General features: G+C 44.8%; 1 protein-coding gene across 1 annotated transcript in view; it reads left to right on the top strand.

Moving 5' to 3' along the window:
• Positions 1–6,171: 6,171 nt before the first annotated feature.
• The window catches only part of DLK2 (delta like non-canonical Notch ligand 2), a 34,128-nt gene continuing 23,058 nt past the window's right edge, over positions 6,172–17,241 (top strand). Inside the window, exon 1 of the mRNA XM_042456563.1 lies at positions 6,172–6,271. Coding sequence (XP_042312497.1) covers positions 6,172–6,271 — 100 coding nt within the window. The remainder of the gene's footprint in view (positions 6,272–17,241) is intronic.

Below are 17,241 nucleotides of genomic sequence, written 5' to 3' on the forward strand. Positions count from 1 at the left end.
GTGGTAGAAGGTGTCTTGTTTGTAGATATCTGGTGGGTTCTGTATGTGGATTATGGGATTTTGGTATGATTTGGCAGAGCTCTGATGAATTCTGCGGTATAACTGGGGATTAAAGCAGGTAGCCATGAACTCAGCAAATATAATGGCAGAAGTAGCCATATGTAGGCACTGAAAGCTCTACATAAGTAGTGCTAAAAGACGTCTTCAGCATCTGGATACACTTTATATTTTCTACAGGGCTTTTGCATAAGACATTTTATTTGTTTATAAATACTACTAAGGAATTTGTAGCTTTTCATAAGTTTTTGCATACAGCTCCCATCAGCCTCAGCCAGCTTGGCCAATTGTGAGTGATGATGGGAACTGTAGCCCAGTTACATCTGAAGAGCCACACATTTCCTATCCCTATCAAACATCCCAGGTAAGGAAAAGGGAGAAAATGTTCAGTTGACATCTAATGTGAAGCCAGTTTAACACTTGTGTGTGAAGAAATCCAAGATAGAGGAATGTGTGCAAAGAAAATAGGTATATTAGTGGAAAAATAGGATTTAAAAATTAAAATTAGGAAAATAGCATGCAGAAATACTTTTGTGGTGCAAAATGTCCTAGGAGAAATATTCATGAATGTTAATGCAAACCTTAGGAAAAGATCATAACTCGTGACAAATAAAATTTAATATTGAAAGGACTCTCCAAATTTTGGACAAACTGAATTTAAAACACGAGAAATGAAGAGAAACCAAAACTAATAGATTTGTCCATCTCTAGCAATAGAGTCAGAGTTGCCCTCTGCAAATAAACCAAACAAAACAAAAAACCCTATGCTATTCACAAGCTGCTTGAGGGTGGATGACCAATGTGTAAGGAACAAAGACCTCACTTTGTAGGCACTTGTATGCAGTTGCCCCCACTGTAATCTAGATTGTATGGGTTGATCCAAAATTTGGAGATATTATTCTTTCAGATTAAGGAACCTAGAAGTCGGTGGCCACACTGCCTGAGAAATCTGGGGAGTTTATCAAACGGGAGGAATTTCTCTTAAATTCGAATGAAAAGAAAGTGGGGCAGAACGCATTCACTTAAAGTCGCTAGTTTTGCGCAATTACATGAATATGCATTGCATTCGAACTGGCTCCTCATTGCCTGAAAATAGCATGTCATTGCCCGAATTTGTATGTGGCAGTCTATCACGCAATAACGTGAAAACACATGGTTGCGTTTGGACTGACTTCCCATTGCCCAAATTTGTGTGTAGTGGGTTATCATGCAATAATGTTAAACCCCATGATTGCGTTCAGATTGCCATCGGATTATACTTCCAATTCCCCTTGTCTGATAAACTCCTGGGAATTATAATCCAAAAAAGCAACATTGCCACACTTTGGTTGATGTGTGGGTGAGATGGCCATGGGTGGTCTTGCCATGGGGCAGGAAACTGAGCACTTTCCCATTGCATGAAGCAAAAAATAAAACTATCCACTCCAGTCTCAGGGAGGATCATCATAATACATCAGTTCCTCTGCCCAATCCAAGGAAAGATTATAAACACCTCAATCCCTTCCCCTCCAGCATGGATTAACCTACATAATCCTGACCAGAATGTGTGCGCAGCAAAGAGAGAGCAGAAGTGGCTGTGTAGTGCTGCAATCCCTTCTATATTTCCTGCCCTGTTTTCTAAGAGGGAGTGATTGCTGCTTTTATCAGTCCCCCTTTGTGTCCAGGGATAAGTGGTGATAGAGTGCAATTTGAGAGGGAACCTGTTTTCTATGCTATAGCCAGATTTCAATAAAACCAGCCAGTACAGGGTGTCAGACAGCTGAAATCGGGAAAATTATCAAGGAAGCCACACTGGCATGAGGCCTTGCCCATCTTCCCTCCCATTCCTCTTCTCTCTCTAACATACACACACACAGACACCTCTGCCCATGAAAGCTATGTGTAAGCAATCCTGGGCATCTAGGGAATGAAGTGCTGAATACCAAAATGTATGCATGCACGTGCATACACACTCACACACACACATACATAAACAGTGTGGCTGGGAGTCAAATATAGCCCACAAGGAAGGGGAAACAATAGGAGGGCATTGGGTTACACTGCTGCAGGCTGCTTGTGTTGGTGGTGGGCCTAGGTGGAAGGGGAGAAGCAGGGGAAAGGGGCAGAGTGGGTGGATCTTTGGAGAGAACATTTGCTTCACTTCATAAAGTCCTACTTGGCACTGACTTTAGCCCTGTGGGTTTGCTCAAGACTGACCTAGAGTGAATGCCAATTTATGAGACATTAATTTGAGTTGGCAGCTCAGAAGGGTTGTAGTCTCCCTCCAGCTGGTTTCCACTGTCCATCCTTCCCCCCCCCCCCCCCTTGCAACCACATGCACCCCCCCATTCCCCTTAGGGATTAGAAAGGAGCATGGAGAATGTTTCACCAAGTTTCTGATCAGCAGAGTTTCGAGGTTTTCCCCCTCTTTGCACTGGGAATGACTAAACCCAGAAGGATGCCTTCCTTCCTGCATCTGTGTGGTGTCCCTCCTGTGCTGCCTCCAAGGATGAGGTTTAGCCAACAGAAGAAAGGCAAACATCACCAGATGACTCTGTAAGGTAATTTTTGTATCCTTGGGGATAGCAGTAGAGAGGGTCGCTTGCCAAAAAAGCATCCAGTAGTGTAGTGGAACCAGGACTCCCAGGGTCCAAGAGCCAGGACTTTGGCAAGAGCCCAGACAATGGTGTCATCTGGCACCCTCTCTGGCTTTGCTCTTTCCTCTGAGTTTAGCTGTGAGTGATATGGAATTGAGGGGGAAACCGATTTTTCCAGTAACAGTGTGTCATTAAAGAATGAAAAGTATTATGGGGTGACTTGGTCCTCAATGGGGAGTTAAGATCCATTAACTTTACAAAAGACCTGGTCCTAGTAAGGGTAAATTCTGCTAAAGCTAACTTGTTGCTATAGATTTTTAGACTCCTATGGCCTATTGCCATGATTCATGCTACACCCCTGGAGGCTGCAGATGGAAGAACGATGTAGAGACCCATCATTTGCGTGAAGGTTCCTTCCTCACTTTTATTAAGATTTTATTAGTTGATAAATATATTTGCATTTATGCCTGTGGGCACAAGGAGCTTCCCAGTTAATTAGCTGAAGAACCTTCTTGGGGATCCACGATAGTAGGTAAAGCAAGAAATGAAACATACCAGGGGATCTCGTCTTAGGTTTGATCTCCCATATTAAATTTAAAAATATATATTTGGCCTAAAACAGTAAGATGAAGATAGACTAGGTAGCACAGCAATCCTGCTTGATGAAAGGCTTTTTCTCAACCTCTGTTTTGCCTTCTTTTTTTCCTTGGTTTTAGTGTATCTATATTCTAAACTTTCAGTACTAGACTAGGAAGTGTAACTGTTTTTCTACTTCTGTTTGTTTTCTCACTTTGGGGCTAAATCTGGGCCATGGGTTTGTTCCAAAAGAAGTCCTCAAAAGCTGGGCTTTATTTTTGGCGGTGGGGGGGGAGCTTTCCAAGTTCTTCTGATTTTCAAGATCCAATGAATGAAAGTCAGGCATTGCAGACCAGAGTTTGGGGAGGCACATAATGGAGAGAAACTCTCACCTTACCAGCCATAAACAAAGCAGAGAAAAGTCATTCAGCTTGTTGCAGTGAAATGGTACACGGCATTCTTATCTCCGTAACTGTAGAAAATTGTCACTGAAGCCAAGGCATTGTGTGCCCACTTTCATTCTCCCCAGCCTTCTCATCTTGTACTTGAGGAAGTTTTACCAGTACAATCTGTTGTTCAGCCCCATTTATCCCAATCATCTGAAAGATAATTCTTTAAGAGGTTTGTGATATGCTAGCTAGTGGGGAATAGTACAGGGGTCTTTTGCAGAGGAGAGAGAAGTATTTCCGCCTTCTCTGACATGCTTAGAGGACAAGATTTACAAGCTGTCAGTCCAACGCTTGACGTTGAAAAGGGCCGCCAGACAGATGCCTCCAAGAGGTTTACAAATAGGACATGATGGTGATAGCCTTCCTCTATTATTAAGCCCCAGCAGCCTCTGAAAACAGAAGCTGTACTTTTGGCCTTCACAGATAGTTTTGTCCTCTGACTTACGGCAACACTGTGAGACGAACCTGTCACAGAGTTTTCTTGGCAAGTTTCTTCAGAGAGGTCATCCTCAGAGGCTGAGAGAGTGTGACTTCCCCAGGTGACCCAGTTGGTTTCCATGGTTTAGCTGGAATATGAAGCTCCTGTTCTTGCCTCCATTTAATGTTGTTCTTAAAAAAACATTTATATGCTAGATCAAGTATCTCTGTATTATTGTTTGTTTGCGTTTGACCACAACTTTCCAAATGTCCATGCTGTCTGGGGCAGTCTGGCAATTGTAGTCTTTCAAAAAGATGGCTTTTCCCAAGCTTTGGTCCAGTGGCAATGAGTTCTACCAGCTGACTGCATGTTTAAGCAGTTTTTGGTTTGTGACAAACCAGCTTTTGGCAAACACCTGGGAGAAGACAATCCTCTGGTTGATAGAACCTCCAATTCTGAGGAAATCAAGGTGGAAGTAAGAAATAGAGTGCATCTACACAGTAGAAAACAATCCAGTTTGACAACACTTAAAGTGTCATAATTCTGTCCTAGGGAATCCTGGGCTTTCTCTGCCAAAGAGTGCTGGCATCCCACCACAACTACAAATGCCAGAGCCATGTCTGACAGAACCAGGGGTATTAAAGTGGTGTCAAACTGCATTATCCCTCCAGTGTAGATGCACTCTGCCTCCTCCCCCCCCAGCTTTCCAGTTCAAGAGGACTCCTGAATTGTTAGAACCAGTGTGGCATAGTGGTCTGAGCACTGGACTAGGACTCTGGAGACCAGGGTGTGTATACTAGCTTGGGCATGAAACCCACTGGGTGACCTTGAGCTAGTCACATCCTCTCAGCCTCAGAGGTAGGCAAAGGCAGACCTCCTCTGTGCAAACCTGGCCAACAACATGCTGTGACAGAGTCACAATAAGTCAGAAACGGGCTACACACCGCCGCTTTGCGGCGGTCTGCCGCCGCCGCCAGAAGGTCCGCGGGGGAGCCGGAGCCTATAGACGGCCCGACTCCCGCGCGGACCGAAAAAAGAAGCTCCAAAATGGAGCTTCTTTTTGCGTCGCGTTTGCGACGTAGCGAGGCGCCAGGGGCGCGCTCGCTACGTCAGCAGCAGCGCGACGCGTCTGGACGCTATGCGTCCGATGCGTAAAGATGGCGGCGCCCATGTAGAAAGGGCGCCGCCATCTTGTACGGACGGAGTCCGTAATAGGACATGGGGCGTCTAAAAGAGACGCCCCTTTTTTAAAATGGGACGTCCGGAGGACGTCCCAAATGACCGTCTGGAAAGCCCCATAGTGTTGCGAGGGCAGATATGGGACACTGTTGGCTGGGCCACATAAACTGACTGGGCGACCTCTGGCAAGTCCCATTCTCTCAGCCTCTGAGGGTAGCAATCATGGCAACCCCACCTCTGAAGAAACATGCCAAGAAAGAAAGAAAGAAAAGACATGATAGGGTCACCAGAAGTTGGAAACAAAGTCACACTCTCTCAGCCCCAGCAGAAATCAACGGCAATCCCTTCCTGAACAGACTGGGCCAAGAAAACCTCAGGAGAGGGCCGCCTTAGGCTGGCTAGACGTCGGGAACGAAGTCACACTCTCTCAGCTTCAGAGAAAAGCAACGGCAAGCCCCCCCCCTTTTAACAAACCTTGCCAAGAAAACCCCAGGAGAGGGTCTCCACAACTGGGGAAGGAAGTCACACTCTCCCAGCCTCAGGGGAAAGCAAATCCCCCTCTTTAACAAACCTTCCCAAGAAAACCCTTGGATGGGGCCACTTTAAGGTCACCAGCAGTCGGGAGCGAAGTCACACTCTCTCAGCCTCAGGGGAAAGCAAGGGCAAACCCCTTTCTTTAACATACCTGGCCAAGAAAACCCCAGGAGAGGGTCTCCACAAAACGGGAGCTCCGCTGTAGGCCCCACAACAAACTCCAACTCCCAGAATTCCATTACAAAGAGCCAGATAGAGTTAAAGCGGGGCCAAACCGGGTTATTCCTCCAGTGTGGATACAGCCTTAGAGAGAGAGAGAGAGAGAGAGAGAGAGGGAAAAAAGAGGAGGAGGAGGAGGAGGCGCCAATGCTGCTCCGGGTTCATGGCAAGGCGTCTGTGCTGCGCCTCCCCATCTCTCCCCATCCCTTCCTTCCCCACCTTTCTCCCCAGAGTCTGGGCTGAAGGAGCCGCGCAGGTGAGAGGTGAGCAGGGAAGGAGGGAATGGAGGAAAGGAGGAGGGAAAGTGGGCGCTGCTGGAGGTGTCTATGTCTATATATATATATATATTTGGGAGGGGGGGTTGCTGCTGCTGCTGCTGCTTGGCTTGCTTAGGCTTTGCTTGGCGGAATGTCCCAGGGAGGGAGCAGGGATGTGTAGCCACACGCAGCCCCTGGCAGCCGGCCTGAGCATGCAAGGCGGCGGGAGAAGAAGAAGGAGCAGCAGGAGCAGCAGCAACAGGGAGGCTCGAGCAGGCAGCATGGCAGAAGCACCAGGAAGACTCCCCCCAGCCCCACCATTAGCAGCCCCCTTAAGACCTTCCCCACGCTAGCCTCAGGCAGGCAGGCACACACCCCTCCGGGGAGAAAGGCACCGCCGCTGTCTCCGAGGTGAGGGGGAGCGGGAGGGCTGGTTTCGGGGGGGGGGGAAGAATGGGGTGGTTTTTTCTGTAAGGGAAGGAGGGATACCCCCCTGGAATGGTAATGGAAGCCCCCACTTGGATGGGAGGGAAAGGGAGGAGGGAGGATCCAGAGTGTATGGTGGGGGGGAGCGAGATACTAGATGGGGCTGCTCCCTCCTGGGGCAAACTGAGGGGAAAGAGGAGCACAGGTTGAGAAGGAGGGACCCCCCCCAATGGGTGGAATGGGAGCCCCCACTTGGATGGGAGGGAAAGGGGAGAAGGGAGGGCCCAAAAGCATGCCGGGGGGGGAAGCGAGGTGCTAGACAGGGCTGCTCTTTCCTGGGGCAACCTGAGGGGAAAGGGGCGCTCAGGCTGGGAAGGAGGGACCCCCCCAGGGTGGAATGGGAGCCCCCACTTGGATGGGAGCGAAGCGGGAGGAGGGAGAATCCAGGACCACACGGAGGGGGGGGGGGCGATGACCAGAGTAGGCTGCTCCCTCCCTCGAGGCAGCGGAGACCAGGCGTCCTCCTTTTCCAGGACACGTCCTACATCCCTGCCTCCTGCCCAAGAGGAATTCCAAAATGTCCTTCCTTTTGAACAGCAGCATGCATTTCGATGAGTGCGGGTTAGCTTTTGGTTGTTGTTTTTTTTTGGGGGGGGTACGTCCTCCACTTTTCTTGAGTGACCTCCATTTTTTTGCGGTGCGGACAGCATCTGGTCATTTTGAGTGGAGGTCAACCTGAGGGAAGAGGGGTGTTAGGAAAGAGGGACCCCCCTCAGGGGCGGAATGGAACCCCCCAATTGAATGGGAGGGAAGGTGGAAGAGGGAAGATCCACGTTCTCTTGGGGGGGGAACGAGGCCCCCCTTCCTGAGGCAACCCCCCCCCCCCCCGACACACACATGCTTGTTGACCCTCCTTTTCCTCCAACTTCCAGGAGGGTGGGAGCATCGTGGAGGGTCTCCGCCGCCATCCCTCCTTTTGGGGCGAGGCAGCCTCGCGAGGAAAACGTCATTCCTTGGCCTGGCCACCTTTTTGCTAGGAAAGCACGCCTTTTTGGATTGGTTTGTTGTTGTTGTTGCTGTTGTTGTTGTGTTCTTTCAGGTCATTTCCGACTTATGGTCATCTTATCCTGGGGCTTTCTTAGCAAGGTTTGTTCAGAGGAGGTTTGCCATGGCCCTCCCCTGAGGCTGAGAGAGTGTGTCTTGGCCAAGGTCACCCACTAGGTTTGTATGGTCACCAGGGGACTCGAACCTTGGTCTCCAGAGTCCTTAGGTCCAAAACAAACTGCAGGAATAAACCAGTTTTTAGACCGCTTTAACTGCTCAGGCTCAGTGCTAGGGAATTTTGGGAGCTGTTGTTTTGTGAGACATTTAGCCTTCTCTGTGAGAGAGCTCTGGTGCCACAATAAACCACATTTCCCAGAACTCTTTAGCACTGAGTCAGGACAATTAAAGTGGTCTCAAATTGGATTATTTCTGCAGTGTGTTTTGGACCTGGTTCTCCTATTTATGTACTTACTTTTCTTTACATGCCACCTTTTTCTCAGGCCAGGACCCAAGGCGGTTTCCGTAGCCTTTAGAAAGGGTCAGGACTAGCCTCATCCTAGGATGCGATGGGGTAGGAAAGGGGGAGCAGATAGGCCAAAAGAGGTCTTTTTTTGGCTCCCCCTCCCTTCCTCAGTCTGGAGATGCTCCAATAAAGGAGTTGGTTGTTGTTGGTGTTTTGTACCTTTCCAAATCGTTTCCAAGACTTACATGGTGACCCTATCATGCTTTTTTCTCCCTTGGCAAGATTTGTTAAGAGGCTGAGAGTGTGACTTGCACAAGGTCACCCACTGGGGTTTTATGCTTGAGTGGGGAGTCCTGAGCCAGGTGAACCTATCAGGGTTTTCTTGGCAAGGTTTCTTCAGAAGGGGTTTTCCCTTGACATCCTCAGAGGCTGAGAGAGCATGACTTGTCCAAGGTTACCCAGTCGGTTGCCATTGCTGAGTGTGGACTCGAACCCTGGCCTGGTTTCTTGGCAATATTTGTTCAGAGGCTGATAGAGTGTGACTTGCCCAAGGTTACCCAGTGGGTTTCCATGGCTAAGTGTGGACTTGAACCCTGGTCTCCAGAGTCACAGTTCAGGACGTAGGAGTTTATCACATGAAGGAGATGGAAGTTTATCCCATGAATATCTCAGAAAAATCGTGTAATTACGCAAAACGATTTCACACAACATCACACAAAACCTGCCATTAAAGTGTCCCCAAAGAAGCATTAACACACATCTTTTTACTTTCGGGATTTCAGCGACAATGCATTTCTGATATAACTTTATTTGCTCAATTGCATGTGATAATATGTGCAATGATGCTTTAAATGTGCTTTAATCTCTCTTTAATGCTGAAATTAGCCCCAGTGTGATAAACTCCTCAAACCACAGTTCTATAATCCTCACTCTAATTAAGACAGATGCTGAGTTCTCTCCCAACTATGATTCTATGACTGATTGCTAAGGGATGTCCCTTATCTTCTGTAACACATCTTCTGTGTTACTCCTCTCTCTCCCTCCTCTTGATTTTCTCGTCAAAACAAAACCTTGCTTTACCACCACATGTATGGTCAACAGGGAACAGGAGCCAGTCACAAATCCCCACCATGGTACATGTATGAGACAGTGGTTTGCTCCATGGCACAAGTTGTATTTTTCCAGCGCTTGGAAAAGTCATTTTTAGGATTCCAGCTGCCAGAATCCTCCACCTTTTTTGGCCAGTGGCTTTGCTGGCAGGGAGATCCTGGGAATTGTCACCAGAAAGAAAGGAAGGAAGGAAGAAAAAAAACCCAGCAGCTTCCCTAAACTCTGCCTGGTTTGGTAGATGCTTAAAAGGTCTTGAGTTGTACGTCTGGGAAATCCAGTGTGTGAAATGTCTAAAGAGGCTCCAGCAGGACTTAGCAGTTGCCCAGTGTTTCCCACAGCTTTGGTACTTGACCAAGGTCCAAAATACACTGCAGAAATAATCCAGTTTGAGACTGCTGTAACTGCCTTGGCTTAATGTTAGCGAAATCTGGGAGCTGTTGTATTGTGAGACATTTAGCCTTCTCTGTCAAAGAGTTCTGGTGCTACAATAAACTACAGTTGCCAGAATTCCCTAGCACTGAGCCCAGGCAGTTAAAGCGGTCTTAATGGGATTATTTCTGCAGTGTGTTGTGGGCCAAGAGTCCTTTTCTGCTGCCAATGAGTACTGTATGTTTCCCTTAAGAAAGTGGAGGTGATCAGCATGACATTAGAGATGCAGATTTGAGGTTTATTAGCAAAGGGGTAACAACACAACATTCTGGAGAAGGAGGAAGAATAACTTTCATGTTTTGAGATAAACAGAGCTTGGAAAAATTAGTTTTAAATGAAATCTCCCAAAATCCTCTCCTGCTGTTTGAGGATTCTGGGAGTTGTAGTCCCAAAAATAATATTCCCAAACTGTGCCTATAGATTCCTGCCACACTGGACAGATTGATATAGTCTGGCAATCCATCCAGATTTGTTTCTGTAGGTTGTCAGTCTAAGTCAACATTTCTAGCTGACCCTATACAGTACATTAGTATTTGCTAACCACTAAGAGCCACACCCCCCCCCCTTGACACAAAACATCTTAAACCAGAGCTGGTCCTACCATTAGACAGAGTGAAGTGGCTGCTTCAGCCAGCAGATTTTGACAGCCATGAAATAAAGTAAATGGTTAGTTATTTAATCTTCTGAGTTATCTTCAGGGATGAAGGAGAGGTGCTTGTGGGATTTGCTGCTTCTCCTGCCTAAATAACATGCCTAGCTTTGGATGCTATGCAACATGACTGTGAGGAAGTGGGTGCCATTTGCTGCTTCACCACAGGTAGCAAAACATCTTGGGCACGCTCTGTCCTAAACTGATCCTGCAGTGTAATAAAAAAATCCAGTCTTGATGCAGCAATTCTTGTTATTCAGTCATTTTGTTGGCGGATTGGACAATAGATGCCTTGGCCTTGCACCCACTGATTGCCCAACAATTCACTCTCCATTTATCAAGTCGAAAGAGAGAGAGAGAGAGAGATCTGTGTCTGTCTTTGTGGACTGACTGGCTGCACTAGGAACTACATTTATGTTGTCTTTGAGAAAGTGCAACTGCTTGTACCTAGCTTGTTGGGGGCAATTGACTTACACACTGTAAACCACTTAAGGAGTGCTACCTCACTGATAGGTGGTATAGAAATGTACTTGCTATTGCTATTGCTTGTGCAATAGGTTTTTTTACACTGGTGTAGTGCCTCAACAGGATTCTGATCATAGATCCAAAACACACTGCAGAAATATTTCAGTTTGAGACCGCTTTAACTGTTCTGGCTGAATGCTAGGGAATTCTGGGAACTGTAGTTTTGTGAGGCATTTAGCCTTCTCTGTCAGAGCTGTGGTGCCACAGTAAACTACAGTTCTCAGGATTCTCTAGCACTGAGTCAGGATAGTTAAAGCACTCTCAAACTGGATTATTTCTGCAGTGTGTTTTTGACCTCACATTCCATCCTGTGATCCATAGACCCCATAATACTTTGATCTCTTCCCTTTTATCTTCTGATGAATTACAGTCCATTTAAACCAAGGAAGCTATTCACTTATGAATAAATAGGTTAACCTGCAATCCCATTTCCATCCAATAACTCATTTCTGTAATTAAGAGGCTATTCACCAATTAATAAAAGAAATGCATTGATCCATTGTAAGGATCCTCCAACATGCTTAAAGGTGTGGAAACTGTTGCATGTACAATTTTAGGGGGAAAACTAATTAGGTTTTTTTAAAACATAATTATTTTCTGATGCCCCAGGCCTCCTTTGCTCTGGAGGCTTTATTGGGAATAGAAAGGAGAAATGACCTTTTCAATGACATGTGGTATTCAGCTGAGATCCTAACAGCTCAGGAGGAATTGGCTGCCAACTGTTCATCCTTAATCCATAAATTATTTTATAAGATTCACAGGAATCACTTTGCCCTTCCATGATATGCAGCAGCTGTTCAGCAGCACAAAGCAACACAACACAATACTTCAGGGTAGGAAGTGAAAGAGAATCTTCTAGCCAATTGGAATTACAATGGGATTTTAGGGAAGTAGTAGAGTACAGTTACCCATAGATGAACTTGACCAGAATTCTCTATAGACTAATAAAAACAACAGCTTTTAATTATCTGGCATAATTAGAATCTTTTCTTGAAAGCTCTTCTCTGGATGTCTTCAAAAAGAGGCTGGAAAGCTACCTGGTATGAATGGTCTAGCTGGAGAGTCTGCATTGATCAGAGGGTTGGATTTGATGCCTCATACAGACTCTTATGATTCAATGGTAGGTTACAGACCGCCATAAGGGACATCCTTATTTTGAAAAAGGGGCGTCTATTCCAGACGCCCCTTACCCTGTTACAGACAGAGTCCGTAACAAATGGCGGCGCCTGTTCCACACGGCCGCCGCCATTTTGACGTAACGGACGCTCTGTGTCCGCACATCGCGGCCCAGAAGTGACACCGCGAGTGCGCGCTTTGGCACTTGTGGCGTCTCTTCCGGGTTGCCGGAAGGAGCGCAGTTTCCTTCTTTGCAGCGCAGAGGCTGCTGCAACTCCTCCGCACTGCAACCGGCAGCGGCCCGAGACTGCCCCTTTTGGGTGGTTTGTAACGGGCCTAAATCTTTGAAAAGGAATACATTTGACACTAGCTTTTCTCTACTTAGTGCCTTCCATCTGTGCTTGGTAGGGGCTCTGGTGGGCACCAGGCTGAGAAAGTTGTTCTATATTAAAGAGCTTGGAAAAGTTACTGTTCTTTATTATAGCTTCCAGAACCCCCAGCCACCAATGGGAGTTATAGTCCCAAAATGGCTTTCCCAAGTCCTGCAAAAAATGAACACATGGATGCAGTGAATATGAAGACTGACTAGGGGTGGGAGGGAGTTGTAGTCTAGAAAAATAACTTTTCCAAGTTCTACTTAAATTCTGTCAGTGAAGGCAAGAGCTTTTACACACGTATCATTGTTCATATTACTATAATAATAATAATAATAAAATTTATTTATATACCGCTATTCCATTTGATCACAGTGGTGTACAACAATTGCAATGACGATACAATACAAGATAAAAATTGCAATAGATAATTAAAACTTGCAAAACAGTGCACAGTATACATAAAATCAACATTAAACCAAGCCAGCAATATATTCGAAGATGTTAATCATATGGGGGGGCCACACATAGTCTTTCCAGGCCAGGCCTCATCTCTCCCCCTCAAGATGGTGGTCGGGGGGAGGGCTCTTAGTCTTCACAAAACTATCTCTTCACAATAGTTTTCACTTTTTTAAAAATTTCCCATAATATCAAATAAAATAACAACTGTTCTTCACATTCACAATACAATAGTTATACAGTAACTACATAAACCATTACAATTATATACATTTCATCCCTCCCCCTTCCCCATCCCTCCTTTCCCCTCATAAACAATACTGTTGGGTTGAACTCTATTTACAGAAACCTATCTATTTATTCTTCCTTAAACAACATAGTTATCTTTATGTTGTTATCTATCTTTTCCATCACTTCATTAGTATGCTTCATTTTTAATACCGGATTGCTGTGTGCACTTCCATAATCTTGTTCAATACATTTGTTTCTAATTATCAGTTCATAATACTTACTAGATTCTTTATCAATCCTTTGTTAACACTATTGTTAACAGTCATCTGTTGAATATTTCCCATTGGTAATGGTGTTCTTACTATTATAGACTTCTAATACCTCCATTTAGTAACATATATAATGCAGTAATACAAATATACAAGTGCTAGGTTTTCATATTGTTAAGCTATATCCCCTTCATACTATTTTTTAGTCCATCTCTTCGCAGAATTTTATCACTGGCTCCCATTCAATCTCCCAATTAACAGTTGTCTTTTCTTTTATAAGTGTTGACATTTTTCATTGCATCCAATGATTTCGTCAACCAATAATTAATTGAGAGGCTCTTTTTGTCTCTCCAACCTTTTGCTAATGTCATTCTTGCAGCCAATATTAAATAAAGAATACCTTTAAGATGTTTTCTTATCTCTTTACCTTCTACCATATTTAGTAAAAACAATTCTGGATCCATCTTAATTTGCACTTGAAATATTAGCTATAATATTTTATATATTTACTGCCAATAACTTTTTGCTTGTGGGCTAGTTGTCACCTTTTGATACTCAGTTAAAATACAAACTTATATCAGCTTTATACCAGGAAGCAAAGGGATCTAGTAGCACCTTTGAGACTTAGGTCCAAAACACACTGCAGAAATAATCCCGTTTGAGACCGCTTTAACTGTCCTGGCTCGGTGCTAGTGAGTCCTGGCAATTGTAGTTTGTTGTGGCATTGAGCAGGGCAGTTAAAGTGGTCTCAAACTAGATTATTTCTCCAGTGTGGTTTGAACCTAAATCAGAGAAATATGTTGGTTGCATGTGCTTTTGTAGACTTATGTCTATTACATCAAATGCATCAGATGCTTCATCAGATGTTTTATACCAGTTATATTATAGCTTCCCTCAAGAATCTTGGTGGTTTTTATTCAAGAATGAAAATTCTGTTAGAGGAAATCAGGACTGGTCGGAGACATTTTGGTGCTTGAAGTGAAGGACAAAATGCTGCCTTTGCTATTCCATTTTCAGAAGATGACCAGATTGGCAATAGAATTCAACTTCAGCACCAATGTCAGCACAGTGGCCTCCCTAGCAACCATTGGCACAAAGTTGGCATAGGAGTCTCAGGGAAGGCTGTGTGACTGCCTGCTTTTTGCCTCTCAGCATCTGTTAATTCACAAGGCTTCCTTCTTTTGCCTCAAAGTGGGAACATAACCTGGAGGAATACCTGTTAAACTATTATGTCTGTTTTATAGATGAGCATATAGGTGTATTCTGGCATGTGAAAAAGAGTAAAAAGGTGACAGCTGAGTATGTGTTATTTCTGTCCAAAAATTTAGGACAGCTCCTACGTGTGTCCTGCTCTAATTCAGGTATTTTACCTGAATGGGTTTTCTATTTCATTTGCATGGCTGGGATACACACACACACACACACACACACTATGTGCTGCCTTCATCTCTGACTTATGACAGCCCTAAGGTGTACCTATCATGGGGTTTTCTTAGCAAGATTTATTCAGAGGAGGTTTTCCATTGCCTTCCCCAGAGGTTGAGAGCATGTGGCTTCTTTGATGTCACCAGTGGGTTTCATGGCTCAGCTGGGAATTGAACCCTGCTTTCCAGAGTTGTAGTCCAGTGCTCAAACCCCTACACCCAATTACCAATTTACCTACATATAGTTTTTAAATCTTAATTTTGGTTGTATACAAATTAATTGCATTTAGTATTTTCAGTCCTATGTGGAGGAATTTGTGAGCAAATTCTCAGTTCACAGAACAGTTAGTCTTAAAACTAGTTCTATTAGGGGGAATGGACAGCTATCCAACATGGCAGACATTTAGAGAAAACGGAATAAAGCCTCTTCTTTTCAAAACTGGAGTGGAAGCAGTGTAAAAAGAGACATATAAAGAGTGCATGGGACAAAGAGGTTGGCAGATCAATCAATCACAGACTTTTACTTTGCAGCAAAATAGTCAAAATTGCTAGTGGAAAGGGACGATGACACCCCTGATCCTACTAAGGTACATGGCCTGCACAGGACAAGTAAAAAAGAAAAAGATGTCAGCTACCAATTTACCATTCCCAGAGCTACTAGAGAAGTTTTGAGAGAATTGAATTAAAGTTGTGCAAAGGTCTGGTCCTTAGCCTGGGAGCCTAAGGATACTAAACTTTTGATTCTCAGGAGACATATCCATGACATCAAGGATGCAGCTAAAGAAACCCTTCAACAGAGTGTACCTCAAAGGAGGATAGGCTACAACACTTACAGGCAGAAAATTGCCTCCTCCACAGCAAGACTGAAGACCTTGAAAATAGAGGGAGGCATTTAAGCCTCTATTTCAGAGGGGTCTCAGAGACGATTGACCAGATCTTCTGAAATTCTTGATTACTTAGCTAATGGTATGCTTATTTGGCTGATCTGTGGGACTCAGATGCTGAGTGTGTTCATAGAACAGCCAGCATCAATCAGAATGCAAACACGCTACTGAGTGATTTGTTTCCTATCTGAAGAAAACCCTAGTCATGAATAAATGTACAACCATTCTGGATCTAAAACATGGGATCAGCAAAGTTTTAGTTTTTCAGGACCTTGTATCAGAGATGCTGAAGAAAAGACGTACATTTAAGCTCTTCATGTCCCTGCACCAAAGAGAAGGCATCAAATACAGATGAGGATTTCCTTTCATGCTGATCATCATTAAAGACAGCAACACATTGGCTGCACATAATCCTATGCAAAGATTAGACATGTATGTGACTCTGGATATTCCTGTTCCTAAAGAGCTAGAGGTGGAAGTTAGATGAGAAAATGCATCTTTAGCCTGAAGAAATGTGAAATGACAAGACATCAGAATGGAAACTTATGCAATGGAAAAGAAATAAGAAGAGCAATCAGGAATTGCTGAGACCAGAGTAGGAATGAGAATTTTCTGATGAATCATTTTAAACCCAGATAACCACCTTTTCAGTCTGATCTGCATCATTATATTCCATGATAACTGCACCATTTTGATCCTTCGTCTACTTCTGTTTTTGGAATAATGTGTTCTTTCCACCATTTTGATCAGGGTGTGCCTAACATGACAGAGAGTACTGTTAATGTTCTTTTTATTTACAGAGCTTAGGTCACTCCTTATGTTGAATTGCAAAACCATTTCCTTCTGTTTAACAGTTGTTAGAATTGTAATGGGCCAGGACTCAGGCCAGGATTCAAATTCTGAATCTGAGGCTGAAGAGACTTGCACAGTTCTCTCAGCTGAAGAGCAGGCTCAGCCTGAGGAGGAACAGTGCCAGGACTCACCTGCACCTGGATTGGCTGATGACACAGAGGACAAAACTGGGAAAACAGCACAGCCCCCAAGTCTGCAGATGTGTTGAGAGCAGAGAGCTTATAGAGATGCTCAATGAGCCTTCTTGCCAAGCAACAGGAGAGGTGCTCTTGATTAGAGCCAGGTGGCCACAGCTCATTCATTGAAGAGCCAGCTCTGTTAGGTGCGGGATGCTGGAAGCAACCTGTCTGCTTTCCAGTTAGTGTTCCTGCATTCCTGTTTTGTGACTTCGGTGACGCTGACCCCTGGACTTCCTGATGACCTTGCTGGATTCTTTGATCTTGGATTGCCTGACAAGCACTACTTGTTTCCCCAAACCTTAATTGACTTTGACTACACTTTTGCAAAATGGACTCACAGAGGCAAGAGCTTTCTGAGCCCTGTTAATGCTGCCATTGCATGAGCTATCACAGGACTCTGAGTTAATTGGTTCCTCCCTTGCTCATTCTGTGAGTGTGTGCTAGCTGAGCCAGGACAAGAATTTATATACATAAATCTCCACTTCGTTGTAATATTTCAGTCACTTATGAGAGGCTACATTCTGACAAGGAATAACTGTCCG

Source organism: Sceloporus undulatus, chromosome 1, assembly GCF_019175285.1.
Source record: "Sceloporus undulatus isolate JIND9_A2432 ecotype Alabama chromosome 1, SceUnd_v1.1, whole genome shotgun sequence".
NCBI lineage: Eukaryota > Metazoa > Chordata > Lepidosauria > Squamata > Phrynosomatidae > Sceloporus > Sceloporus undulatus.